At 39.8% G+C, this 13,050-nt stretch overlaps 1 protein-coding gene and 1 non-coding gene across 4 annotated transcripts in view; both read left to right on the forward strand.

Annotated features, from left to right (window-relative positions):
• Positions 1 to 765: 765 nt before the first annotated feature.
• ZCCHC8 (zinc finger CCHC-type containing 8) overlaps positions 766 to 13,050 on the forward strand; it is a 28,655-nt gene continuing 16,370 nt past the window's right edge. Inside the window, exons 1-8 of one of the 3 annotated variants that reach the window (XM_064272136.1) lie at positions 766 to 1,136; positions 2,959 to 3,001; positions 5,148 to 5,222; positions 7,250 to 7,355; positions 8,521 to 8,598; positions 11,875 to 11,978; positions 12,096 to 12,161; positions 12,734 to 12,794. In XM_064272136.1, coding sequence (XP_064128206.1) covers positions 932 to 1,136; positions 2,959 to 3,001; positions 5,148 to 5,222; positions 7,250 to 7,355; positions 8,521 to 8,598; positions 11,875 to 11,978; positions 12,096 to 12,161; positions 12,734 to 12,794 — 738 coding nt within the window. In that variant the 5' untranslated portion in view covers positions 766 to 931. Of the gene's footprint in view, positions 1,137 to 2,958; positions 3,002 to 3,659; positions 3,809 to 5,147; positions 5,223 to 7,249; positions 7,356 to 8,520; positions 8,599 to 11,874; positions 11,979 to 12,095; positions 12,162 to 12,733; positions 12,795 to 13,050 lie in introns of those variants that run through there. The other 2 variants (XM_064272137.1, XM_064272138.1) reach the window with 2 other exon arrangements.
• Positions 6,101 to 6,235, forward strand: LOC111747749 (small nucleolar RNA SNORA9). The gene has a single exon (XR_002783706.1). It is a non-coding gene; the product is annotated as a small nucleolar RNA SNORA9 (small nucleolar RNA).

Consider the following 13,050-nt stretch of genomic DNA (forward strand, 5'->3'; position numbering starts at 1 on the left):
TGTGACCACCAACTTTGCGGTCCTAATCCTTCATATTTCAGTTCAAACCTCATTTCATCACTTCCCTGACTACCACAGACCGTCAGGCTTTTCTGTCACATATCCATAGCTTCCTGTGTTATTTCGCACATTTATTTGATATGATGAATACCCATCAACACCTCACTCGACCCAAGAGCGGCGACATTTATAAAAACTACAGTTATTATTTCTCTTGCTAAACTGTAGCCTTCATGAGAGCAGGAGTTTGTCTATTTTTCTCACTTTAATATCCTCAGGTCCTAGAATAGTGCCTGGCGCATTGAAGGTGGTGAATAATATTGGTTGAATGAATGAGTGATTGAGAGAAATCCCAGGAAGCCGCAACAGATAAATCTAAAATAGTCTAATGATATAGCTAACTTCACATGAAAAAAGTGAAAGAAGCCAAATAATCTGACGTAGTTTGTCTAAGATCACAAATGTAGTCTGTGGCAAAACTGGAGTTCTTTATTCCCTTGCGGCTGTTTGGCACACACCACAATCCGTGATAAGGCATTCGCCGGGCTCTGATTTTCAGCCTTAGATGCACATGGACAACCCATATTGTTAAATACATTCCGATCCAGTCACCCTTTCTTCGCGTTTAAAAAGGGCCAATCCCAGTATGCAATGCGGACAATGCGTTAACTGTCGCATAGAAACCACAAGTCCCGGCATGCCCTGCTCCCGAGCACTCTCGGAAGTAGCGCTAGAGACACCATTGCATTCTGGGAGTTGTAGTCTCTCGGACTGGCCCGCCCCCTTGTGCAGCCTCGGCGGCCTACGTTTGGAAAAGCTCTACAGGGTGGTTTAGCGTGGCCCGAGCGCTAGTAAGCGGTGCCGCCCTACAACCTTCGCCCGGGCCCGGTGGCCGGCTCCGCCTCATCTGGAATCTTTTCGCCAGCCCAAAATGGCGGCGGAGGTGGATTTTGGCGACCTGGAGCTGTTCGAGGCGTTTGAGCACCCCGAGGAATCGATTCCAAAGCCCGTTCACACCCGTTTCAAGGACGACGACGACGAGGAGGAGGAAGAGGAAGAGAATGGAGTCGGCGACGCGGCGCTGCGGGAGCGGCTTCGGCAGTGCGAGGACACCATCGAGCAGCTCCGCGCCGAGAATATCCTTCCCGCTTGCTGGGCCGTGTCAGAGCGGGCGTACGGTCGGGCCTTTCCTCGGGGAATGGGACGGCGGAAATTCCAACAGGGCCAGAATTCCAAGTAATTCCCCTCACCCCGCAGGCGGACTGCGAATCTGGGGTTCGTGTGCCGTAAACTGCTCCCGGGCCTCGGCGCCACTGCCCCTTCTGGGTACCCCAATCCTGGACTGGGTTCGCTCCTCCCGCCTCCTGACTTGTATTTTAGGGTTACGGTAGACTGTTCCGACTGTTAGATTGTTGAATACTCACCAGTGTTCACCACTTGTCCCCCGCGCTGTGGGCCATTATCCGGTTGCATTTCTTTTGCCCCCAAGCTAAAGTTGTCTAACCATCAAACGTTACAGTTTATAGGAGGAGATACCTACCGGGCTCTTGGACCTTGTCCCAGATCTGTGTTTAGGGTGGGGCAAAAAGCTAGTCGTCCTAAATATGCAGAGTTGAGGGATTTAAGGGTTCCGGGCATGCAAAGAAAAATGGTTAAATGCTGGATGAAGATTGGGATTCGCCCACTTTGCGCTAGCTTCTCTGATGAAGATAGATTGCAACGCTGTAGGAAAAACGCGCCAAATAAGCTTTCGTATTCCTTTAGTTACATGATGGCAACTTCCCAACAAGATTTGCTAGTATCTGTTTTTACATTCTTAGAGTTTGTCTTTCACTGTGCATGCAGATAATTTTGGTTCAGGTAGTTTTCCTTTTGAAATTTGAAAAGAACCCTGAGAGCCGTTTAGGAGACTGAAGTTTTTCAAAGTCGCATTTTTTTTTTTAGTGATTCCTTTATTCTCAACAGGAGACCCTGGTGGTGTGTAGTAGTTAAGTGCTACGGCTGCTAACCAAAAAGTTGGCAGTTCGAATCCGCCAGGTGCTCTTTGGAAATTCTATGGGGCAGTTCTGCTCTGTCCTGTAGGGTCGCCATGAGTCGGAATCGACTCGACGGCAGTGGGCTTGGGTTTTTTATTATTATTATTATTATCCTCAACATTTTATGGAAAATTTCAAAATACAGGAAAGTTTAAAGGATTTTACAGGGAACATCTTAGATTCTTCAGTTAACATTTTGCTAGATTTTATTTGCTTAATTTCACATCTCTTGATGCTTTGACTTGGAGATTTTTCTTTCAATGAATAGCTGTTGGCCGTTCAACTTTTGACTGGAATACCATTATTCGCATAACATTTCTGGTTCCTTCTCTTAGTCTCTTTTGAACCACGTGCCCATGTCGTAGAATATATGTTCAGAAGAATGAAAATTGAAATGCCTAGATCTATATGCCTACCGGAAGGAAACCCTGGTGACGTAGTGGTTAAGTGCTACGCGGCTGCAAACCAAAGGGTTGGCAGTTTGAGTCCACCAGGCGCACCTTGGAAACTCTGTCGGGCAGTTTTCTGTTCTATAGGGTCGCTATGAGTCGCAGTCAACTCGACGGCACTGGGTTTTTCTGGGTATATGCCTACCAGCAGAACAGCTCAGTAAATGAGTTCTTCGGGAAATACGTGTGGGCCTTTTAATGTTTACAATATTCTGACATCAAAAGTGGAAGTAGTTGAATTTTAACAATATTTGCAATTCTTTACATTTTAACGATAGTTTGTATTCCTTGGAGCTCTGGTGACGCACTGGTTAAGAGCTGGGCTGCTAATGGCAGTTCACATCCACCAGCTGCTCCTTGGAAACCCTGTGGGGCAGTTCTATCTGTCCTCTAGGGTGGCTGTGAGTCAGAATTGACTCAACTGCAACAAGCTTGGTTTTGGCTTTTGCTTATATTCCTTAACAAGTAATAACATCAAGAACTTAAAAGAAAACTGAACATTCTGACTCGACCAAGGTATGAGGCATTGAAATTATACCATAGTTGTTCCTTATTATTTGTCCTGATATTTCTGTTTAATCACTTTCTTTGTAAAAAGAGTGTTTAGGATTTTTGTATCATATTTATTTGTTCAGCATACTTTTTTTTGAGAAGTCAGAGTAATGATCCTTCCATCTTAATTTGTAGGGATAAAAATTTGAGTTTTCATAACTGCACACTGAGGTTTGAAACTGATTTATTGGGTGAAAATATTTGTGAAATACAAGCCAGAACTTTTTGACTTAATGTTCAGAGCAGGCAAGTTGTCAGCCCATATGTTCCTATACTATAAACGTTTCCCTGGAAGTTAGAATTGAAATTACAGTTTTACTGTAGCTGAAGGCTTACACAATGAAGATGTGTACCTGAGGTTGTTCATAAGTAGAAACAATGTAAGATATGGCATTTTAGAAGAAGAAAAATAGTAGGCTTTTGACAAAATTAGAAGGAGTAGATTTGCATTCAGGCATCCAGTTTTAACAGAAAATTAAATGCTGGTGTCCATTAATATAAACTTATTTAACAGGTCACTAAATTTAAAAATATGTTAAAGTACAAATTCATTATGTAGAACCGTGTTCTCAAGCTTACAGAATTTGAGACTGCCGTGATGTAGTTTCATACACTTTTTTAGGAGCCCTGGTGGCGCGGTGGTTAAGAGCTCGGCTGTCAACCAGAAAGTCAGCAGTTCGAATCCACCAGCTGCTCCTTGAAAACCCTATGGCACAGTTCTGCTCTGTCCTATAGGGTTACTATGAGTCGGAATCAACTTGACGGCAACGGGTTTGGTTTTGTTTTGTGTTTTTTTTTTTTGTCTTTAGTACCAGCTGGGATAATCAGCTATATTGGTGACTAACAGTTTAAACTTAGAAATTTAGAAGTATTTCCAAATAACTTCCCCATGCCCTGTCCCTCCTTTGTCTGTCTGAGCACACTTTGTTGCTATAAATTCGTTTTTGGTTACATATTGAATGTATTAATTACAGCTAGGACTCCTTGTAAAAGTCATAATTTTTGTGGATTTAAAAATATTTTATATCGATTAGCACAAATTTTCTAATGGAATTGATTGTTTACATGTGAGGCATATACTAGAAAGGGGTGCTGGTCGTCTGGGTTCAAATGATTATGGCGTCATAGGGTTTGGCAGTTTTCAGAAGAAAGCATCAGCATCATAAAAAAGGGAAGAAATTATTTATCTAGAATTAGTAACCCTCATTGTGTCAGAGTGATAAAGTGTTCAACAGAAAACCAAAGAAGAACGAGAAATAGAATTATTTGGAGAAAACTTTAGCATAAAGCTCTTGGTTTAATCCTTACTATTCTGAACTGCCATAGTTGGAGGTGTCTCCTCTTTTTTGAAAAAAGAAACATGTATTTTTAAAAACTGAAGTTTGCACACATTGAAACAAGACCCTGAACTTTTTCATATTTTAATTTTATTGCTTTCCTTGACGTGACCAATTCCAAATACAGACTGATTCATTTCACGTGCTAGACAGGTAGAGGAATATGGGGCAGGTGAGAAGAGGAGGAATCGGAGGTTCAGGAGGCAGCTCGTTGCCACAGGGATATAGCACAGGTTTCCAAACTGCCTTCTGGTTTTATTTTCTGCAGTATTTGAAAGTCAAATCCCAAAGCAGTTTACTTTTTACAACTCTGTTCTAGAATCTTGGGTTGGAGATATTTAGTGCAGTGTCTGTTGCCCTGCAGGAGCCTAGCCATTTATAACGTGTTTCCTTCTCCTATATACTTCCTAGTGGAAACTCACTGAGATTCTTATAGAAATGTACTTACATGTTCTTGTAACCTGCTGGTCTGTCTAGATCCTGTTTGCTGTCTGAAGAAACTAATGACTAGGTGAAGAAGCTTTCTGGTCAGGAACTAAAAGATTAAATAGTTTTTCTTTTTGGTGAAAAAAAATTTTTTAAATACGTTAAATAAAGGATACCACTGTGTAAAACAGCTTAGAATAAGTAGAGTAAAATTGAGCACTTACTTGTTCTTGACTGTATTTGTAAAAAATTAGATGATCTTTGGTACTTAAGAATTATCGAAGTTGTGTTTACAGTATATATGCAAGTTTTTCTCTTCTAAGAATATACTTTAACTTCTGTTTTAGTGGAATATTGGTGAACAATACTAAGTTAGATGGACCTTTATTACAGATTCTGTTTATGAACAATGCTATCTCAAAGTAAGTGATTTTTTTCTTTCTTACATATAATAAGTTAATGTGTTTGTGTATGTCTTTATAAAATTGCTGTTTTCATTTGCCCTAAAATTACTCTTTTACCAAAATGTCCTTAGTGTTAAAATTTATAGAATAATGATTAAAGCAAGGACATTGGAGTCAATATAGACCTGAATTTGAATCTGAATTCCTACTTTCTACATCTGTGAATCTGGACAAGCCCCTGGACCTCTCTGTATATCAGTTTCTGCACTGAAAACAGGATATGAATCTTAACTAAAAGCACCTGTAGGTGTTTCTGGGTGGCTCAAACGGTTAAATACTCAACTATTAGCTGAAAGGCTGGTGGTTCGAACTCACCCAGAGACACCTCAGAAGACAGGTCTGGCGATCTGCTTCCAAAAGGTCACAGTCTTGAAAACCCAATGGAGCAGTTCTACTCTACACACATTGGGTCACCATGAGCCGGAGTCGGCTAGATGGCACCTAACAACAACGAAGAGCCCAGTAAATAAAAAACCAAAGCCGGTGCCATTGAGTCGATTCTAACTCGTAGAGACCCTATAGGACAAAGTAGAACTGGCCCATAGGGTTTTCCAAGGCTGTGATCTTTACAGAAGCAGACTGCCATATCTTTCTCCCACGGAGGGAGCAGCTGGTAGGTTTGAACTGCCAACCTTTTGGTTAGCAGCCGTGCACTTAACTGCTGCCCCATGAGGGCTCCATCTGCTCAGTAAATAGCCTCTAATAAAAATAATCACTGCAACAACAACAATAATAATGTTAGCCATTTCTCTCTCAAAATCAGGTAACTGAGTTTTCCATAATGGCTATCTTTAAAGCTTGCCCGCAAGATGATTTTTAATATCAAAACTAGAGCTTGGCAAGCCTTCCAGCATGTTTGGATCTGGGGTGACTCCTGGTATTCCTGCAGTGCTTGCCAGAGTGTTCTGAAGTGGTTTGAGACCTGGCTCCGTCCCTTGTTTAGAGCACAGCCACAGGCATTTCAGACAGTTGCTCATTCCCTCTGAATGGCTTAATCAGGTTATCATCTTATGTGCTGGGCAAGGTAGAGAGAAGAATATATGTGGTGTTACTTGTGTGCCAGGCCGTTACCTGCTTCTTCTCAGCAGAAGTGGAACCTGAGGCTCTGTGAGGTAGGGAAGCTGAATGGTGGTGCGTGTAGCATCAGCAAGGTGCCGGGCACAACTGGGTCCTCATACTGCTTTCTCCATCATTCTGGAATACATATCTGCTGTCACTTGTGGCAGTCCCATATCTACACCATATACGTGGCGTCTTGCCTGCAGAAATCCGAGACTGTCAGGGCTAGAAGAGACCTGAAAGATCGTGTAGTCTATGAAGGGGAAGCTAGTTCTGAGAAACTGTGGCTGCCCAGTGGCAGCTCAGCAAGGCCTGGGCTCCTTTAGCACCTTCTGAACTGAGCAATAAAGAATATTTCATGAATGTGGCTTTTAACTTGGAGGAGTAGAGAAAGCAGACCTCAGTATTTTTTCTTACGTTGCTTTTTGGGTCAGTTTTTTCCAGTTTATGATTCATATGGGTGTTTCCTTATATATGCATAAAGAATCTGGGAGGAGGCAGTATAAGGACTGACTACGTTGTTTGCCTTTGTATTATAGGAACAGATGGCTAGGAGACAGGGTAGGAATGAAAGCTCGTTACATAACCTTTATTTCGTTTGAATTTTCAACTATTGACATGTATTATCTATTTGTAAATTAAATAGATTTCGTAGGTTTAAAATAAAATCATTTTGCGTTTTGAACAAATATTTGGCAATCATTATATGCCAAGCAGTTTGCCAGGTTGTCATAGTCATTTTTTTAACTCGGCAACAATGTATATCTTTTCCTAAGGAGTAGGTTCCTGAATGTTACAAAGAATCAGTGATTTGATAAACTTCGAAAAAAACAATTTACATATGGCCTCTTATAATATGCATAAGATTTGAACCTGTTAAATGTTTTTCTGTGTTTGAGTTCTGACCGTTTTGTCCTCCTCTGCAGGCAATATCATCAAGAAATAGAGGAATTTGTATCAAATTTAGTAAAAAGATTTGAGGAACAGCAGAAAAATGATGTGGAAAAGACCTCCTTTAATCTTTTGCCCCAGGTATTTCAAACTTAAGAGACTTTAAGATTAGTAAGTTATCCTGTTCACTGGCAATTAAACCAGAATGTTTGTTGAAATTGTCTGTGCACCTCACATCCTGGAACTGGCATCCAGGCACCCTGGTTCACAGTCTGGCCAGTGCAGCCATCTGGCTTTCTTTTGGACTGTGGCTCCTTTGGCCAGGGGAGCCCTATGCAGGTCTGCTACACTCCAAAGTAAAGCTTGAGCACATGGTTTTGGGGGCAGAAAATTAATTTCAGGCCAGAAAAGAAAAAAGACTATTTCTGGAGTTTGTAACAGATAGATTCTTTTATAAATTTTTGTAAAACTTTGTAATTCTTCTATCTAAAACTGACAGACTCCTGTGATAAAACAGTTACGGTCCTTTTTTTCTTTCGCTTGTTTAAAAGAAAATTGATAGTGTGCCCCAAAAGGTCTTGAAAATTTTATTCATGGGAATATTAGCAAGTGAATATCTGTAAAAAAGAATCAGAATTGTGTTTTCTGTTTTTGTTTTTTTTAATTAAAAGTAAATAGAGTCTCTGAAATAAACTAAAAGACTTTTTAGTTATTTATCATCAGAGGTTGGAAAATGAAGTGTTCTGATTAAATTTTTTGCTTATCACTTATCGTTTTTACCTATCAAATACAATTTTTAGAGAATCAAGGAACAAAATACACTTGACAGTATAAAAATCATAATGAATATTATTTAATTTTTGATTCAGACACCTCAGAATATTATAGTGCCTTGAGGGTTACTGTGAACATCGGTATTGACCAGTGAAGTGAAATTATATATGTTTTCATCTTTCTGGTTGTCTGATCTCAAGATAAACTAAAGTCTCTGGTCAGTGTAAGTTGAAGTCCCGTCACTGGTGCTCATGAACACAAGAGGCATAGTCTGTGCAGTTGCTTCAGAAGAGGCTGTCTTTGTAGACCTTCTTTAATTTTTTAAAATTTCCCACTTGTGACATTTCTTTTGTAGACGTCCCTAGCTTAACTTCGAAACTCACTCTAATTATGACAGTGATAGGTCCAAAATATTATATATCCTATTGGTATCTATTAGAAAATAAAAGAAGTGTGTTCAGATCTCTAAGTTTTGAAATTTAAAGTAAAAAATCAATAACCCTTTGTAACATGTGTTTTTTCTTTGTATTAGGCATCCAGTATCGTACTAGAAGAGGACCACAAAGTAGAGGGACCCTCTGCCATTACAAAGAACCAGGAAGCGTTTAGCGTAAGTTTGGACATGTTGGTTTTGAATTCTGCAGATCGATGTTTCCCATCCTGTGGTGGTTGGGTGGCATTTAACTAATGAAGTGGTATGGTCATGTGTCATCGAGGATCACAACGTTCTTTGGTTGAAGTAATTATAAACAACAGCGTAGCCTTCAGACTCTTAGTATTAGAGCCTGCTTTTTAACAGCTATTGCGCTGTCTGCTGGAAGCCCAGCAAGCATACTCTGGAGGACTTTGTTTTTGTCCTGACCTCTTTGCGTTTGTTTCCAAGGGCACGGATGAAGATACAGAAAGCGCGCTTGTTGAATTTACAAGTGGCTGAAGCTGAGGGATAGCAAGCTGATATGACAGCTGGCAGATTTGAAACGCAGAAATTGTAACAGACTAGAATAGTGGGTGCAGACTGAGGGAAACCGAAGAGGGATGAACCTACGAGTACCCGCGAGGTTCAGTAGTGTCAGTGCAACCTAGGGATGTCACTCTGCAGCTTACCGTTTTCTTAAAAAGATCAGGTACTCTTAGATTTTATTAAAGGAACAATAGATTTCATGCCTATGTATTATGCCCTGCTGGTATACCATAATTTTAAAAACATTGGGCTGCTGAGTTGATGAAGAGCCCACAAACCTTATTGAAAAGCAGATTTAACTAGAGATGTAACATTTCTGCAGATATCATAAAGGTTGTTCTTTGGAAAAGGTATCGTTTGCAATCATCCTTTATAGTGCCAGGCGACGGAATTAGGACCAGTGATTAAAGTGGGTAGAAGGAGACACATTTCAACTCAACTCTTAGAAAACTAACATTTCTTATAATAAGAGATATGAAAAATGTAGTGATACGTCTCCTTAAAAAAAAAAATTTTTTTTAAGTGAACTTCCTGTATTCTGCAGAGAGTCAGACTGAGATGCTGTCAGGGTATTGTAAAGAAAGATTTCTGCATTTGAACTAGGTAACTTTTCACTTACCTTCTAACTCAGAGGTTCTGGGATTTAAAGTGGCACTTGCCTAGAAACTGAGGATTTCATTTATTGATTTAGTTATTTAGCAAATACTAATAAAAATTTCCTGAATGTTGCTCTGTAGCGGGGACTGTTCTAGGATCCAGCAACACAGCAATAGAAGAAAACTAGGTAAAGCCCCTGTTCTCTTTGAATTACATTCTAGTGGGAGAGGAGGTGCTCTAAAGCAGAATAAAACAGGGCAAGGAGTTAGGGGTAACTGTGTGGTAGGTGCTTTTTATAGAGACTGGTTAGTGACAGCCTTGCCGAGCCAAGACCTGAGTGAATTGAGTGAGTCTGTTGCCGTTTGAGTGAAGAGTATTCTAGACAGTAGGAAATGTAAATTGGAAAGCCTTGAGGCAGAGGCCAACACTTCAGTCTTGATTATTGTGTACCAGATTCTGTTCTAAGCTTAACATACAACTCATGGAAGTACTGTTATTCACCTTTTACAGATGAGGAAGCAGACACACAGGCAGCCCCCACATTACGAAACTCCTGACTTACGGGACTGCCTGTAGAAAGCTAAGGGGCAGAGCCAGGGTTTGAATTCAGACCATGCGATTCTAGGGTCCATGTTCGGAATCCCTAGGCTGTCTTATAGCCCATAGTGAGGACTTTGGATTTTAGTCTGAGTGAGATGAGAAGACATTGGAGGGTTGTAAGTAAAGATGTGTCATGATATGACTTGAACTTTTAGAAGAACTGGCTTCTGTGTGAAAAATAGTCCACATGTAGTTAAGTGTGAAAACTGAAAACGAATTAGGAAGAGAAAATGTTGGCTTTGACTAGAATGTTGGCAGTGGTGATGAGAAGTCATTAGAACTTAGATATACTTTGAAAGCAGAGCTAATCAAATTTATTAATGAATTGAATGTAGAATCTGAGAGAAAAAGAGTAGTCAGAATGACTCGGGTGTTTGGCCTGAGCACCTGGAAGAATGGAGTTGCCTTTTACTGTGATGGGGAAGACTGGAGGAGGAGCAGGTTTGGAGGAGGTCAAAAGCCAGTTTGGTGTAAGTTTAAAATGCTTGTTACACATCCAGGTAGAGCTGTTAAATCAGCCCTTGGATACATAGGAATGGAATTTAGAAGGGCCAGGATTGGACATTTGGGGGTTGTTGGTGTATAAATTATATTTCATTCCATGGATATGGGTAAATCACCTAGGGAGTGAAAGAAGAGAGGAGATGTAAGGACTGAGCCCTAGGGCACTCCAGTATATAGAAAGATCTAGCAAAGGAGACTGAGAAGGAGTGGTCAGCAAGGCAGCAAGAGAACCGAGAGAACGGAGTCCTAGAAGGCAAGGAAAGAAATGTTTGCCATTGGTGAACTCATCATCAGGAAGCTTAGTGTGATAACAGGAACAAAAGCCTTTCTGGAGAAGTTCAAGGGAGAATGGCAGTGTCATTTGGGAAAAAAAAAGTGACATGGGGGGTATGTTCTAGATTAAAAGAGACTAAAAAGATGTAACATCTAAATGGAATGTGTAAACTGTAATCAAATCCTAGTCTGGGTGCAAAAGCTATCAAAAGCATTTTGGGGACAACTGGGAAAACTGAATATGGGTTGGATATTAGTTGACATTGGAGAATATCATTGTTTTAGGTGTGACAACAGTATTGTGGTTTATAAGAGAGTGTTCTTAGAAGATAACACATGGAAGTGTTTAGGGGTGAAGTGTAATGATGGTTGCAACTTTCAAATTGTTCAGTAAAAAAGCATGTGTGCATGATACATGGAGAGAGACATGCACAAAAATGTGACAAACTATTAACAATGGTTGACTGTGGGTAGGGAGTGCATGGGTGTTATTCACTGTATCATTCTTTCAAGTTTTCTCTATGGTGTTTTTTCAAAAAAAAAAAAAATTGGGGGCAAAAGAGAGAATGGGAGGAAGGGAAATGGAAACACTAAATATAGACAACTCTCCTAAATGTCTTGCTGCAAAAGGGATGCAGGGAAATGGGAAGTTGGAGGGAAATGTGAAGGTCAAGGTTTTTCTCTTGTTTGTTCTTGTTCTAAGTCTGACGGAAGTGCAGCAGATAGTAGTGATCCAGTGGAGGGAAAACTTGATGATCTAGGAGAGAGAGGGGAATTTGAAGGTGTAGCTTTTACTTACACGTCAAAATCTGGCTCGTGTAATTAGGGAGTTCATTATTTCTAATAATTTCATCCAAAAATAAATTGTTAAGGCAATTAATCATAGTCTTACATTATTCAATGTCTTTTTCCTTGCTTAAATAGCAATATCTTTTGACTTGTTTTCTGCAGGTTGTAGGAAGTGTCCTGTATTTTACTAATTTTTGCCTTGATAAATTGGGGCAACCGCTTCTAAATGAAAACCCTCAGCTTACGGAAGGATGGGAAATACCCAAGTATCCTACATAGTGAATGAAGATCTCTTGTACAGCTTGCCATTAAGTTCACCTTAAAAAATTTGTTACCAAATTTTGCAGACTATGATAACTATTCCTTAATACAATTCACTAAAGGTACCAGCAAGTCTTCAGCCAGATTGTTTCTCTAGAAGGGCAAGAAATACAAGTAAAGGCAAAAAGGTTTGTGTGGGGAGTTGTTTTTGTTTTATCCTTGTGTTTTTTTGTTTTTGTTTTTAACCAAAACCTTTAAACTTGAAAAGTAAATGCTCTTTGTTGCTGGCTTACTATAAAGTAAATTACAGATTAAGAAAGAATTTTAATATGTATATTTAAATCGATCATCTCTTTATTGGAACTTATTGGTTTGCGCCTAATGTGCCTGGGTGGGTGGAAAGGTAACTTCTGCTGTCAGTTTGAGTGCTGTCTTATAACCGTCTGCCTCTTTCCATGTTACCTAAAGGAATCTGTTATCTGTTTGCCTCAATTCTTCTGTTATTAACCACTGTAAAAACCCAAAGAGGTAACAGATTCCATCAGAAACGTAAGGGTTCTTGGGTAAAAGACCATACCCCGCACTGTGAAGTAGGGGAGGTGTAGGTTAGTAAGGGCATTTTATCACTGCAGATCTTAGTAGTCTGTGATCTATTTGCTTTCTTGTCTCTCTGGTACAATTTGCTGTCATAGGGAATTTTATTGATTTGCTTTTACATTTTCATTTACGTCTTGAAAATCTTTGTCTTTTGACCAAATAGGCCAAAGTCTCACTGTTTCAATTGTGGTTCGGAAGATCACCAAATGAAAGATTGCCCAATGGTAATTTTTTCTCATATAAAAAAATGTCTTTGAACTGGAGCTTTCTATTGTTCTCAACTCCTTTATAGAACTGCGCAACATGAAGACGCTTTCTCTGTTACTTTCCTGTGATCCTTTCATTTGAAATCTTTTCACATTTCAAATCTTTATATTTTAAGACATCCGTTCTTTAGTTTTTTACTAAAATTGTTTATTACAGTGCTCTCTCTGTGTAAGATGTGTGCAGCAATTTTGAGAGTTGGTTTTTAGACAGTTT

The sequence above is a fragment of the Loxodonta africana genome, chromosome 19, assembly GCF_030014295.1.
Source record: "Loxodonta africana isolate mLoxAfr1 chromosome 19, mLoxAfr1.hap2, whole genome shotgun sequence".
NCBI lineage: Eukaryota > Metazoa > Chordata > Mammalia > Proboscidea > Elephantidae > Loxodonta > Loxodonta africana.